This window comes from Manacus candei, unplaced genomic scaffold (genome assembly GCF_025592945.1).
Source record: "Manacus candei isolate 608988 ecotype Guabito, Panama unplaced genomic scaffold, ASM2559294v1 h1tg000018l, whole genome shotgun sequence".
Taxonomy (NCBI): Eukaryota; Metazoa; Chordata; class Aves; order Passeriformes; family Pipridae; genus Manacus; species Manacus candei.
Window position 1 is genome coordinate 1,597,271 of NW_026138066.1, and position 14,880 is coordinate 1,612,150.

At 48.0% G+C, this 14,880-nt stretch overlaps 1 protein-coding gene across 3 annotated transcripts in view; it reads right to left on the bottom strand.

The window, feature by feature from the left end:
* Window positions 1-3,470, bottom strand: part of NTN4 (netrin 4) — a 43,250-nt gene extending 39,780 nt beyond the window's left edge. Inside the window, exon 1 of one of the 3 annotated variants that reach the window (XM_051784058.1) lies at window positions 3,333-3,470. In XM_051784058.1, coding sequence (XP_051640018.1) covers window positions 3,333-3,423 — 91 coding nt within the window. In that variant the 5' untranslated portion in view covers window positions 3,424-3,470. Of the gene's footprint in view, window positions 1-5; window positions 2,461-2,497; window positions 2,783-3,332 lie in introns of those variants that run through there. The other 2 variants (XM_051784060.1, XM_051784061.1) reach the window with 2 other exon arrangements.
* Window positions 3,471-14,880: the final 11,410 nt, after the last annotated feature.

A 14,880-nucleotide genomic window follows, 5' to 3' on the forward strand; every position in this document is an offset into this window, starting at 1 on the left:
GGTACCTGCTGAGCCCTGGTGGGACTGTGGGAGAGTGTGGCACTGCTGCTCAGCTTTCCCCTCCGTGGAGCTCAGTGTGTCTACGAAAGCAAAAAAAACCCAAACCCCCTCAGGTTTTCCCTGAACTTGGGAAAATCCCTACCATGAGACGCAGAGCAGGCAGCAGGCAGGAGAGATGCCTCCACCTTGCCCTCCTGCCCTAAGGGACCAGAGCAGGGCTGAGGCTTTGGGGACAATGGTTGTGGCCATGCCACTCATGCCCTGAGGCCTCCAAGGGGATCCAGGTGATCCTGGGGAAGTGCAGAAAAGCACACGAAAGACAGACTGCTGCCAAGGCCGCATGCCACCACAAGGCCAGGAGATGGCCATGATGGCCACGGGGGATGGCACTGATGTGACCCAGCTCACCATGCAGCAGATCAGGTGTTGGGGTGCAAGATTAGATAGGACTATCTCCTGCCAGTAATGACCTCAAGCCTTCATGCTCTTTCCCACCACTCCATCCCTACCCCAAATCTCCCCACAGAATCAAACTGCTGCCGACGTCAGTGTTTAATTGAAGCACTGCCTAATTTTGGAAAGGCTGTCACTGATGTATGTAAAGGGGGGGAAAAAAGAACCTTTGGTTGAAATTATGCTGGCAATCTGCCTTGCAGCTGAGGCTCTGCGGTTTTTGTTCAAGTTTTTCTGGAAGCCTTGTTGATTTAAAAATCCACAGTTAAAGTGTCAAAGAAAAATAAAATCACCATGGGGTTTAATGTGAAACCACTGGCTATATAACCCTCCTGGTGCAGGAATGTTTGATTAGGAGCTCTCCACTTCTTTATTAATAGATACAAGTAGGTCGAGGTTGTATTTGATGAACTATAACTGTTTGACACAAAAAAAAAATCTCTGATGACTCTGATGTGTGCAGGCCAAAGCATCTGAGGTGCATAATGTCTTCTTTATCACCAGGCCAGTCATACATAGTCAGCTTTGTGCACCAATTAATGTCTTCTTGGCATTTTTGTTATGTCCAAAGGTCATTTCAGTTTAGCATCCAATAAGTCCTTTATCTGGGGTTAATTCAGCTTTTGTCTACAGTGTCATAGTTGCAATTAAGCTATATTACACACTAGCATTGCTAAGCCTTCCAAGACTGACAGCGTTCTCCACTTCTACTGCTCCTCAAGAAACACCCTGGATAAAAAACATATCTACCACCAAAGGTCTATAAAGGTTTTCAATAGCGATTCTTCAGAACATACGTGGAATGCTCACTATGAACCCAGTAGAGAACACTTCTGAATCCAGTCTCTGTATTTCAGTGGGTAAGCAGTCCTAGGAAATTTTTAGTGAACAAGAAATGCTCAGTCAAGTTAGCTTCCTATGGTGTGCTGGTAAAGCTGTGTCTGAGGTGACCTATCGTAACTGTGCAGAACATATTTCCTCTAGAAAAGTAAACAAACAGAACTGTAAGGTTAATGTAACATCACTTACATCTCCCGAACATCCTTTTCAAAGTGTTGTATAAACATTAACTAACCTACGTAGCATTCCTGAGGGATAGGTAAGTAAGTGCTATTATCATATTATCAGTTAGGCTAGCCAGTAGTTGGCCTAATTTATATCTTTGGCTGCTTTCCTGGATTCTTTGGCTACGTGTAACACAGTGCAGTTAGCCGCTAAACAAACAGATGAACATTTACTGTGGTTCCCTCAGTTGTGGGATTGCAAAGAGACTTGGGAAGCGGCAGAAAAAGAGCAGGGTTCTCAGTCGGTACCGTGGGACAGGTAGAGATTATTGTTTTCTGCACACTGACTGCTGCCCCTGGGGATGCAGTGGAGGAGGACCTGGTCAATGGGACATTTCCGTGACTGCTGCTCCTGGCAGGGCTGGTGTAGCTGTCCCCAGGGCAGGGACAAGGCTCTGCCTGAGCCCAGCCAGGAGGAGTTGGCTACCAAATCCCATGTGAGACCCTGGGAGCTGAGAGTATTTAACTGCTCCAAGCTCCGGCTGTGCTACAGCCCTGGTCATGCATGGTCACTGACTGCAGTTGTCCTTAGGCCAGGCATAGAAGGTCCCTTCCTCACCCAGGGTCAAATTTGGGGCAAGGGACCTTGGCTTCAGCAGGATTTGAGAAATGCTGCTGGCACATAGATGTGGGTCCCAGGGGATGAAAGGGAGGAGAGGAAACCCCCTTTGAAAGCGTGTTTGTTTTCACTTGAATTAGAAAAGAATTGCATGACCGATGCAGAGCACTGCATGTTATGAAAAGTGACAGCTTTCTAGTGTAACGCTGGCTGCCACAGGAACTCAGTAAAAGGATAAATCCAGAGCATTGAGAGTTCCATGCTGGAACCCTACTCTGCCACAGTGCTGGGAAAGGTGCTTTTCCCTACTTGCACTTAATGCATCTGCCCACTTAAATCATCCAATTCTATGTACTGTACATGCCATCGGACCGGGATCTTCACTAATGAGTAAGAGCATGCAGTGAATACCATGACTCACCTGTAAAACATCCATGGAAAATCATATGCTTCCTGCTTAAGCATTTTAGCAACACATGGCTTGTGATGTTTCGTTTATATCTTGTGCCTGATTAAATGTTTGTTTCCCATCTGGGTTTTTTCTTCTTTTTAAAGAAGGAAATTGGCACTCAGCTTGCAACCGGCCGAGGAAGCGTTATGCAAACTGTTTATGCCCGAGTGTCTGCTGCGGGGCGGCGGGACCCCGCTGCGGGCAGCTCTGAACGCGAAGTGTTTACGCTACGGGAAGAGGCTTTGAAAACCCTCCCCGCCCTGCCCGCCGCCCTCCGCACCCCGACGGCTCGGGGCACCGCCGCCCAAAGCGCCTGCGGAACCCGCAGAGCCTCGCCGCTGCCACCCGCATCGCTCCGCAGACGGGCCCCCCTCCCGGGGCATCCCCTGAACTCAGGCCTCGTCCCGAGCCCACCCGGCCTCGCCGCCCCGCGGAGGCTCCTCGAGCAGGGGCGGCCCCGCACAGCGCGATGCGCCGCGGCCGGACCGCTCTTTGTCTGCGGCGCGGGATGCGGGTGGGATGCGCATCCCGGCCCCTGCCTTTCCACACACACCCGCGCACGCGGCGCACCGAGACGCACCGCATGTGCGGACGCGGGCGCGCACAGCCTGTGCGCGCACACCTGCGTATGTGCACGCGTGTGTGCGTGTGCACGGACACGGGCGAACACAGCCGTGCGCACGCCCATGTCCACTCGCGCACACGGGCGCGCACAGCGCGCACACACATACGCACACACGGCCCGTATCTGCCTCGCACGCCCGCGGAGGACGGAGAACGCCGAGCGCGGCCGGTCGCGACCCACCTGCAGCGGCGGCGGCGCCCCGCAGCAGCAGCAGCAGCAGCAGCAGCAGCAGCAGCAGCGACGGCAGCGGCAGCCACATCCCGCGCCCCATGGCCGAGCGCCCCGCGGCCGCCCGCCCTGCGCGCCCCGCCGCCCCGCGGCGCGACCGGCCCCGCGCGGCATCAGCGCCCCGCGCGGCCCCGCCGCCCGCCGCGCACCGCACCGCCCCGCGCCGCCCGCCGCCCGCCGCGCAGCGCCCGCGCCGCGCCCCGCCCCGCGCCGCTCTGCCCTCCCGCCCCGCCCGCCGGGGCCGCCCCGCCGCGGGGCCTGTTGCCGGTGCGCGGCCAGGCGCGGTACTGCAGCGGAGGGCACCCTCCGCACACACCCCACGCACACCCCGTTCCCGCAGCCCCGGAGGCTCTGTCGCGGCAGCTTGAGGCGGGCGGGCTGGTCCCCGGAGAGACAGAGATCCGCGCCCCGGGGAGGGGGCTGTCCTGCGCCAACGCCCGCAGGCGCTGGCTCCCGAGCCCGGGCGTGCTGTCGGGGCGGAGAGGCTGAAGTAAAACCGTGAAACGCAGCCTTCCTCCGTCCCGGCTCGGTTTTAAAGGAGCGACTTAAGTGACGGCAGCTAACCCCGGATCGCTCACAACTTTGAAGACATTTCTTGTTTTATTGGTTCTTTTCTGGTAACTCACCGATGGAGCCATGCCACCATAAGAGGTTTTCCCTTCTTTCCTGGGAGCTGGAAATCTGTGGCTTAGTTCACACATTTTAGGGCCAAAAGGCCCCATGTGGTCCAATGGGTTCAATAGCACTGGTCATCATACCACGCAGCAGTTTTAAGCACTGAAAATAGGAAAGGATGCAACTACATCATCTTTTTGCCTCCATACCATTTTTAGGTCTCAGCAGAGGGCCATTAGGGTGGAGCTCTTCTGAGTAGTCACATTTTTTACTTACCTAAAATCTAACCTGGGAGGTGTCTTGCAAGCGCTGCAAAATGTTGCTTATGTCTTTCTCTGCACTTTGAACTTGGACAACTTAAGAACAATTCTGTTTTAAAGAGCAGCATGACAGTGTCTTAAGACTACCATGCTGCCTTCTCTAATGCATTTCAAAAGTGCTGCTGCGGTTATATCATCACCAAAATGCTCCCTGAAAGGTAATTAGTCCATAATCTACTGATAGCAGTCAAACATCTGACTCACACAGCGGTGTTATCTCTATGTTTTTACCTTAAAAGGTACAGGTAGGCTGATCGTTGTCATCTTTCTAATTTTTCAGTGCTGAGTTACATACCACAGAGAAGCATTTTGCTCATGTTGCCGCTGTCATTTTCTCTGCCCTCCAGGTGAGAGCGTCTAGACAGGGACTTCTAGCCTCCAGGCACCTGTTGAGCCCCCATGGCTGCTTGTGAGCTACTCAGGGGCTTGTCCTGCAGCCTGCCTGTTTCAGGGAAGGCTGCTCCCACATTTCTGAGCCTCCTGACAGTGGTGGTCATGGAGGAAAAGGGTGTTCTGAAGGGTTTCTGTCTTGCATCTTTCAAAACAGTGATGTGTTGCCACTGAATCATACAGGAGTTTGTGGTGTTACAGACAGGTTGCAGCAGTCACATTATGCAGGGCTGGGAAAGGAAAAGGGCAAGCCACAGGTGGGGAATTAATCTCCATTTTAATTCATAACTTGTAGTTCCTCCTATGTCAACAGTGCCAAGTGGTAAGTCTGCTGTAGGATAATAAGTCTGGGTGGACCTGAGCAAGAGCTCACACTGGTGTGTCAACCCATTTGGCATCAGGAGCATAGGGCAGGTTGAGGTCCATGAGCAGGAGAAGTAATTTTCTTGAAAGGAGACGGAAGGGATGATGGGGGCAGAGGATGGCTCGGGAGAAATTCCTGAGGCGGGAGGAAAGGAGATGATCTGGACTGAAAAACTGCAGAACAAAATATTGAGGCAGATGAACAATGGTATCATTAGCTGGAGAGGAAGAGTGTAACCAGGCTTGGGCTTGAGTTGGAAAATGGAAGAGCAGTGGCCAGTGAGGAGAAATGAGAGGGGAAAGGCTACACGGTGGGTATGCAATTGCAGGGGTAGGAGAGAGTAAGAGTATGTGGTAAGGACATATAGCATTGTCAGAGGTAGGAGACCTGATATTGCTGAAACAGATTAAGTCCATAGAAAACTGGAGAGACAATTTCCAGATAACCTCATGTAGGACATCCAAAAGTCAACTTGATATCCAAACATTTAAAAGCTTGGTAGCATAAGCCCACTCCTTTGAGGGGCTGCCTGTCTTGCATGCCTCAGTCCTCACAAGCCAGATAACTGAGTTGCACTTTCCTGCCTAGCAACTCTGCTCTTCCTAGATGAATTTGTTTTATTTGTTGGAGGCTACACAGTCTGCAACTCTGGCCATGGGCAGTTCATATCCTTGTGACACCTCCTTCCTGGCTCTTGGTGGCCCCATGGGACCTGCTCAAACATGCAGCTGTGAACGTACCCAAACCAGTGGCTCGGTGAATACCCCCTGTGGACCTGTGCATGGCCACAAACTGAGGGCATCTTCCCAGGGCAGGTGTTGCTGTCTGCTGCTTTGCAGGGCTGGTGGGAGTTCAGCAGAGGGTAGGAAGTGCGCAGAGGTGTTTCAGCACAGTTTTATTTTCTTTGTCTGTCAGTGTTGCCTCTTGAGGTGAGAGTAGAAAAATCACACAGTTACGAGGAGGCGAGTGTTCTCCTCTCCCCAAACTTTCCTCAGGATCATAAGCTTTTGGGTTCATACTGTACTACTGGTTAAAGAAGAGCAAGAGATGTTTACAGCTGTCATTCAATAGTTCATTATCACCCTTCACTGTGAGGGTGGTGAGGCACTGGAACAGAGTGGCCCAGAGAAGCTGTAGAAGCCCCATCCCTAGAAGTGTTCAAGGCCAGGTTGGATGGGGCTTTGAACAATCTGGGCTTGTGGAAGGTGTCCCTACCCACAGCAGGGGGGTTGAAACTAGATGAAATTCATCCCTTCCAACCCAAGTATTCTATGATTCTATGATTCCTGCAATATGGTTGTAGGTAGCCAGGTAGATGGAAAGGCCCAGAAATGTGGAGATCACCTGTCTAGTGTCTGCATTTCTCAATTACACTTAAGAAGTCTTTAAAGAGTGATGATGTTCCCTGAATATACATGTCACAGAAAGTTTCAAGGAAATTAGTAGGGATGGAAGGCCTGGGAGGATGGCCTCTGCCTCCTCAAAGATGCTGAGTAGGTAACCTGAAGGAAAGACCTGCGTTGGCAAGAGGGTGTGATGCTGTTCTTGGGGAGATGCAGCAGAAGACTTTCAGCCTTATCTATCAGAGTGAAATCCTGGCCCCTGAATCGTGTGAAGAGAGAGGATCCTCTCTGAATCTCTTCCCGCAAGCCTTCTGCCAAGGGTAAGGATGAACTGGGAGTAACATTTTCAAGTCAATGTATGAAGCTAATTTTAGAAGCAGATCACAAGGGGAATACCTCACCTAGCACCCAGTCAGAGCCATTTGGTTTAGACTTCTGTCATAAAAAAATCTCAAAAATTCAAAAGATCAAACTTACTTTTTAACTAGAGGCTTGTTCAAAGATCACCATTTTTTCTATTGCCATCCGTGTAGGTATGCAGAACTCCTGTTACAGTTTAACAGGGGGCCCTTGGGGCCAACACAGTCCCTCAGACATGCCTGACTATTTCAGGTGGCGTCACATGTGCACCTGCCAGTGCATTCACTTTTTCTCCACAAATTGGGCATGGCCCACTCAGTTCTGTGCAAGGAACAGAGGTGATATCCCAGTGGAACATCACACTTCAGCGGGAAGATGAGGGCTGGATCTGAGCAGTCTCTGCCGAGCCACATAACTGCAGGGCAGCAATTCCGCTAAACAATTACCTACATGCTTTAGCTTTAGAGATGCTTATTTTCAGTTTGTTATTTATTTTCCATTGAGGGCCCTTTCAGGTGGGCAGAACTGGATGTATCTCACACACTGCTCAGCAGTAGTACTCATTCTTTGATCTACTGTGTGGGAAGTAGTGATGCTACTGTTTCTATGAAGGATCTACTGGATTAGCAGTCTTTTTGTCTTCAGAAAATATTTGATCCAGATCTGGTGGCTGCTGCAGTTTTCAGAAGATGGTCCACTCCTCTAGCCATGAACAGAGGTTGATATACCATATACACATTTAAACATGTTAAAAGAGCTTTGTAGAAAGGAATAGAAAGTTGTTTGTTTCAATTAAAAATATGGTTTTGATTGAAAGCCCACTGAAGTCAATGGAAGTTGACATCTGATCAGTGGATTTTGGATGGAGTCTGAAGTCATCTTCCTCTTGACTGTTTTGGTACCACATCTTTAATCCTTTCTATTAAAACATGTTGTTAAGCCTTGTACTTTTCCACTTTTTTGCAAATCACTGAAACTCTTCCAACTGTCATCCATTAAACAATGAAAACTTTTCACTGACTCATCAGACCTTGAAACAGCTTGATTCCGAAGTTTTCTGTATGAAAATAAACCAAAAGAAATTCTAGAGCAACCATTACAGATTAAAGCTCCATATTTCACAGAGTCACAGAAAGGGTAAGGTTGGAAGGGACCACAGTAGGTCATCTGGTCCAACCTCCCTGCTCAAGCAGCGTCATCCTAGAGCATATTGCACAAGATTGCATCAGACAGTTCTTGAATATCTCCAGCGCAGGAGACAATCTGTTCTAGTGCTCAGTGACCTGCAAGTTCCTGACAAAGCTGAGTTATGATACGTGACATCACCCTACAGACAACTGGAGAAAACAGGGGAGCCAAAGTGGCCTTACTTTGCCCCATACCTGAGTACAGTGACAACCAAGTATTTTACGTGCTGGACCAGTGTGCATACAAGAATGGGAGCACTTTCATGGATTTAATGTAACTGGAAGTCAAATCACAGAAGGATTATGGCAATGATAGCACTGCTCTTCAGAAGTCTGTAATGTGGATGGAAAGCACTCTGTGTCTGCCCGCCATAGGAAAAAATGCAAAAGGTCAGTCAGAAACCTGAAAAAGAGAGGAAGAAGAAACCCTGGAGTTACTCACTGCAGTTCAAATTTATGTGAGGGCAAAACTGAGACCATCACAGTCGCTTGGGTAGACTTCTGCACAGGGCAATAATGCTAAATCCCTTCACTAATCACAGACAAATCTGTTCACTGTGTAGTCTGGTAAAAGTCTGAATCCTTCTCTCTTTGTTTATAGCATTGGTTATTTTAGTGTCTGAATGGGTCTCCCCACATCACCTCTGTTGAGGGGACACCTGTCCTCCACCAAGGGTTCATTACCTGGCCATGAAATAAGGTATCGCTTCTACTTACAGTCCTCTCTTGGGATTCATGGGAGGGAAGAGAGGGTTAAGACTGTTTCAGGTGTCCAATAGCTGTAACACTTCTCTGACTACTATTGCCAAAATGCCTTCTGACAGGGATTTGTTTTAGGAAGAAACTTCAGTCCCAAGCCCAGTGCCGCAGGGGCTTGCCTAGCAGCGCAGAGGGCTGGATCCAAGTGCATTAAACTCTCTACGTCCACTGCTAAAAAAACCCAACCCCGAGCCTAATTTTCAGTAATACTTCTTAAAGGTTTTGCTATATTAAGGGGTGAGTTAGTGTTTCGTTCTCTAAGCCATAGTAGCTCAAAACCCACATCAATTGTTTTTCATGTGCAGCTGTTTTTTTATCCACAAGCCATGGCTCCAGGCATTTTGAGGGTTTTTCTCCCCCTTTTTTTCCCTCTCTTCTTACCATCCATTTTGGACAAGCAGGAATGAAGGGAAACCAGCTAATCTGCCCGTGCTCCATTTATAGGGGATTCAGGCAAAAAAAAGCAAAGCAAAAGACAGAAAGAGCTGGGGAGGACTTGCTAAAGAAAGAAAAGTGTTGGTAGGCACTCAGCGTAATTTTTTGCAGTAAGACTTGTGCTTGCTGGATTATTGCTGTCACTGTTTTCTTAGCTCCCACATAACCTCTGCCCTTCCTCCTTCCCTCCTTTCCTGGGTAATTGATATGCAAATATCAAAACAATGATGAAATTTCAATGCTATAGAAACCCACAGCACTGACACTTTCTATCTCAGTACTCTGCTCCGTCCTGCATGCTACAAATTATTAGGAGGATTAACCTGCTGGCTGCTTCCTGAATGCCACCTCTGCCAAATTCAGCATCTAGTCAGCAGAAAGTCTCTGAAACACTCCTGGCAGCCATGGAGAGCAGCTGGGGCACCTAGAGGTGGCTGGGATGATGAGGCAGCTGACCATGGCCTGCAGCAATGGGGCTGGCAGTGGGATGAGGCTGGGCACAGTGCTCCCAAACTCTCACACTGACTGTTGTTTCTGCCCTGTCACCTGGGAGCAGGGTGCCAGAGGACAGCCCAGCAGCCAGCAGCAGCCACAGCAGTGGGATGTGGGGCTGAAGGAGTGGGCTGGTGGGACAGAGAGAAAAGGCTAGGAAAACTGCTGTTGCCTCTCCACTACCCTCCAGTCCACACAGGGGAGCTGGTCCAGATGCTGCCTTGTGCTGGAAATCCATCAAGTGCAGCAGTCAGCGCATCTTTCATTTCCAAGAAATACCTGTCCAACCATGGCATATCACAGCCTGTTTCTTAATTCCTGATAGGGGAATGACTCTTGGCATGGCTCTGCCTCACTGCTGATGTAACTGCAGAACCAAACCCCCAAAACTGGCATTCGGGGTGACAGAGGGAGTTGTCCTCTGCCAGTGGGTGTTGATAGGTGTGTGGAGAGAGAAATCACCACGCTGTGCCTTCAATGGGAAAGGAGGGTGGTGCAATTGTGTTTGCTCCCACGTCTCAGCTGGGACATCTGTCAGGAGGACCGTTTGGCAGGACCTTGGGTGTGTGGGGTACAGATGTTGGTGGGGCCATCCCACCACCTTTGGCATCTGCTCTTTGCCTTTTGGTCCAGTCCCTGAGTATCACCCTTCTGATCTTCCTCCCCTCTATGCTACTGAGCAGTCCAGGAGTCCTGGGGACTGTCACAGCATCCATCTCTTCCCTGGTGACCTGATAAATGGAGCTTTGGTATCAAAGTGCAGGAACAAGCCTATTGTAGTGCACCTTACAGAAAGGTAATTAAGCAGAGGCAGCAGCAGGGACTCTTAGATGAAAACATAGAAGGAATTTAGGAAACTGGCTTAAAATCTAACGTCACAAACCAGGAGTAGTCACTGGATGGTTCCTGGGCTCCCTCCAGGACAGCGACTTGTTGCCGAACCTGCTTCCCCAGTGGGACCGTTTGAGAACCGCATTACGTTTGAATTAAATGAGGTTTAATAGCCTTCAGTTGCAATCACTACTCACACGGAGGGAAAATGGTATTAGTAGAAAGCAAGACTGGAAAAACATGCCTCTGTCTGCCTGACCAACAGGATGAGCAATGAAAATCTGACAAACTGAGTTTAGAAGCAACTCAAAGAAGCATTTGGCAGTGGTTTCATGGCAAACTTGGAGAGTTTGTAAATCCTCCCCTTCAGGCATTCCAGGTTAATTTAAATAATGACAATTTATCAAACATAGTAATAAAGGCAGCATTTAGAGAAAGTACATTATCCTTTCGTCATCTCATTGACTCCATTGAAAAATGAAAAATGACTGTCAGAAAACATGTAGAAAAACATTGATTAAATGATTGCACTTTGATTGAATGAGCTGTTGGTATAGAAACTTCCTCCCTGGGTCTCAGAGGTACTGTGAGCATTGGTCCCCTCTTGACCCTGATTCCCTTTGGTAAGCAATGCAAGGGCTCCCACCCTACTTGCACAGGACATGTGGCGCAGCCTCCAAAGGCAGGCAGAGCCCCACACAGAACTGATGGGGAGTTCGTTCCCATGAACCAGCAGCAAAGATGAAAGGATCCATAGCCTGAGTGTGACAGCATGGCCAGAGAGGGCAAGAACGTGGCTGGCTGCCATCCTCCTTCTCCTCTGTGTAGCAGAGACTCCACAAAAGTATGAAAGAAATTATGTCTGTTCTGTACTGATGAGGAAGCTCTCCTGACAAAGAGATGTGTTGTAGAAGGTCTATTTTCCCTCCTGTCTTTGGAAAACAAAATATCTGCATCAAGGAGTCAGGAATAATCCAAGGAAGCAAGAGCACTGGCTCAGAGGAAGATATTGGCCATGTCATACAAAGGTCCTTTCTTCTAATGATTGCATCTACGCTGGCATGAAAGTCTATCTTCTAAGTAGCCATAACCACAGTGGATTTTGCACCCTGCTATCATATTTGCCAAAGCTGTTTCATGGAGGGATGCTCTGGGAATACACTTGGCAGCTGCCTGGGAGATGCAGAGCATGGCTAGGTAGGTGGGACCCTATGGGTGTCCTGTTCTGGTTTTTTCTTAGGCCATATTTGCAGGTCACAACATGAATTTCAGGTTAATCTGGTTCAGAGGAAGCCTTCAGGCTATCCTACACAGTGTCAACCCAAGCAGCACACATCATTCACATCTCCCAGTATCAGTGAGAAGCAGGCATGTGCTGGATGCAACACAGAACAGCCTAAAACCTACTTTGAATATGACCCTGGGGTGGCAGAGGGCTTTCTGTAATTGCTACTTCTTTCCACGAGACTCAAGAAAAACCCATGTGTTACCTCCCCCTGCCCCCAGAGTCTTAATTCAGTGTTGTGTATCTTGGTCCTTTTGTCCACTTTTGAGTGAAAGTGTCACACAGTGTTGCTAAAGAGAAAGGGAATGTGGCAGCATGGATATGGTGGAGTACTAGGCACTGGATCTGACAGTGAGCTCAGGCTATGCCTTTTGTGCTAGTGGAAGACACAAAAAAGGTGTAATTTGTCCTCCTGGCTCAACAACATCTTTTGTTCTGCTAGCTCAGGGTCAAAAGTGCAACTTCCGCTTTTACAGATTTATGAAGTGGCAAGGCTGAGTGGGAAGACTGGGAATGAGAAAAATGCATCCTGGAGATGTACTGGAACCGCTCAGGCACAGAGGAGTATAACCATGAAGGCATATATATACTCAGGGAAATCCTGATGTGCTGGTCACACCTCTTTTTGGGCTCAGGTAAGTCATGCTATGTATCTGAAGAGCTAGAGTTCTTATGGCACAGAACTGGGCCGAATTTGGCTATGCTTCTCTTTCTCCCTATACAAACCTCGTAACATCTGGGCAGGTAAATCATAAAAAGTAATGCATGGGATAAAGCAGTGTCATTAATTCTTACTATCATCTTTACCTCTGAGGGGTCTTAAATATGCCCACCAGAAAATTAAACATCTAAGATAGTTTGTATATACTAAAGAGTGCAAATAATATACAAGGTAAAGACATGACACTCAAACCACAAGGCTGTCTTTAAAATCTTGTCCTCCAGCACGTTAGAGAAATCTGCCTATCTCCATGTTCCTTTCCTTAGTATCAAAATCTCAACTCAGATGAATTGAGATGCTTTTGCTTTGGGGTCTTGGCAGTGTTTCCAGTTGTTCTAGACATTATTTTGCTTTCTGCTGGATGTACACCAGGGTGACATCATGGCTATTTCTGGTCTCTGACAATAATCTCCTCTCTTCTGATAGTCAGAGGACAAATTCATTTCATATTTATGATTCCTTGACTTTATGAGACTGATGTGCAGGAAAATGTGTACACTAGGATTCATCACATCAGGATGCAGTGGAAAGACCTAATGCTAGAAAGAGCTCAAGCTAGTTGAGGTACGTTCATTACAGTCAGACTTCATGCTGAAGATTACCAGGTGTGAGTATCACTGTGTGCTGGGTGGTGAAAAATGCATGTTTAAAAGAATACACCTTTGGTATATCTAACATGCATCTAGCAAATTATCTGGAGTATATCGTGTAGTCAAATGAATTATCTTCTTGAAGTGGAAGAGGAAGAGCATTTCACTCTTTAAACAGAAAGAGCTCCATAAATGTGGAACGTGCTGTGTCTGTACTGCTGCGGCAGCGTAATACAGCAGAGCTACCAATTCAAGTAGCTCGTGCATGTGAGTCTACATTTACTCTTGACACCCCTTGGGCTGTTTTCAAGCTTGGATCACTAGGGACTTTTTAAATATAATTTTTTATAAGTAGTTAAATATGAGAGCCCTGGTTGTTCTGTGTGTCTGGACGTAGAACATGGGAGTGGGAAGACAGATGGGGAACCGGCCTAAGTAACACTATTTTCAGCTGCCTTATTCTAGCATGTGTTAAAGATGCCAGGGGCCTCATGACTTTTGTTCTGGTTGAAAATTGAGCAATTAAGCTAAATTAACCTATATTAAGCTCTTGCTTACAGCTAGTTTTGGTACCTCTAAACCATGCTGCAGGCAGCATTGAGGATGTGAAATATCAGTGTAGCCAGAAAAAAGCCTGATCTCATCTGAGAGAGTCCTCTGGGGGTTCTTCATCCTCCTCAAAGCAGCTCAGATTTCTAGGCCCTAGTGTGCCTCTGATTCCACAACATCCAACAGGAACATGAAGATCTGAAGACATTTTGCAGTACATAGCAGAACAGTGACAGTTTGTTACACCAGGACACACTGGCTGTGTACCTTTACCCAAGAGGTTTAGGATGAGCTTTCAGAGAAGAAAGAGAAGTTGAGCCAACTTCACTCTACACAACCTCTTCTCACCAGCATAGACCAGGCTGATCTGGTAAATTTGCAAGAAGAACAGAAAGTATAGCCTCTATAGGGCTGAGAGACCTTAAATACCCGAGTCACTTCTGCAAATGGGCTTTGGGCACCAATGAGTAGTCACTGGGTCCTACGTGAGATCAGAAGGGACTGCCAAATCTACATGCAGCCAGGTGCATTAGTTATCTACATCTTCCACCAAAGACCTGTGGACTCCTATAAAGACATTTCAACAGGCAAGCCTTCTTTAGGTGATTGCTTTAAGCTCTGCCTGAAATCTGCAGGGTAATAATTTTGGTGTCTGGTGGCTGAAGGTCACTTTTGCTGGACAATTGGCAATTCCTTCAAGTGCCACGACTTGATGCTATGACTGTGCTTGGAAGGAGAGGAAAAAGCACACAAAAAGGGACAGATACCAGCCAAATGTTACTCAGTTTGTATGAATAAGATCACTGTATAAACAGCCCTGACACTCTTGCTCATAAGGGTATGCTAAAACACCAAGTTCCCAAAGCAGCTGAAGTGAAAGATGTCCTCACCCATGAACAGCAAAGTATTGGTTTGAGTCCTGGGCAGAATTCCTCCTTCTCAGGAAAACATCCTAACCAACCAGATATTGTAGGTTGAATTGTTCTCAGTGTTTTTTCTTACTCATTTAGGTTTCTTTAGTAAATTTTACAGCCTGCTGCAGCAGAGAGATTGTGCATGAGAGGATGGCTTTATCACCTGCTGTTTTGGGCACCACATTAGGAGGAATGGCCTATCCCTACAGCGATATATATCCAAGTGCAAAGTAAATGTATATGCAAAGATATATAGTGTCAGCAGAAGCAATAAAAAGTAACACACCCCAAAACACCCACCACAACCCAGAGCAGTGTGGTAGAACATACAAGTGTAAATGTCTG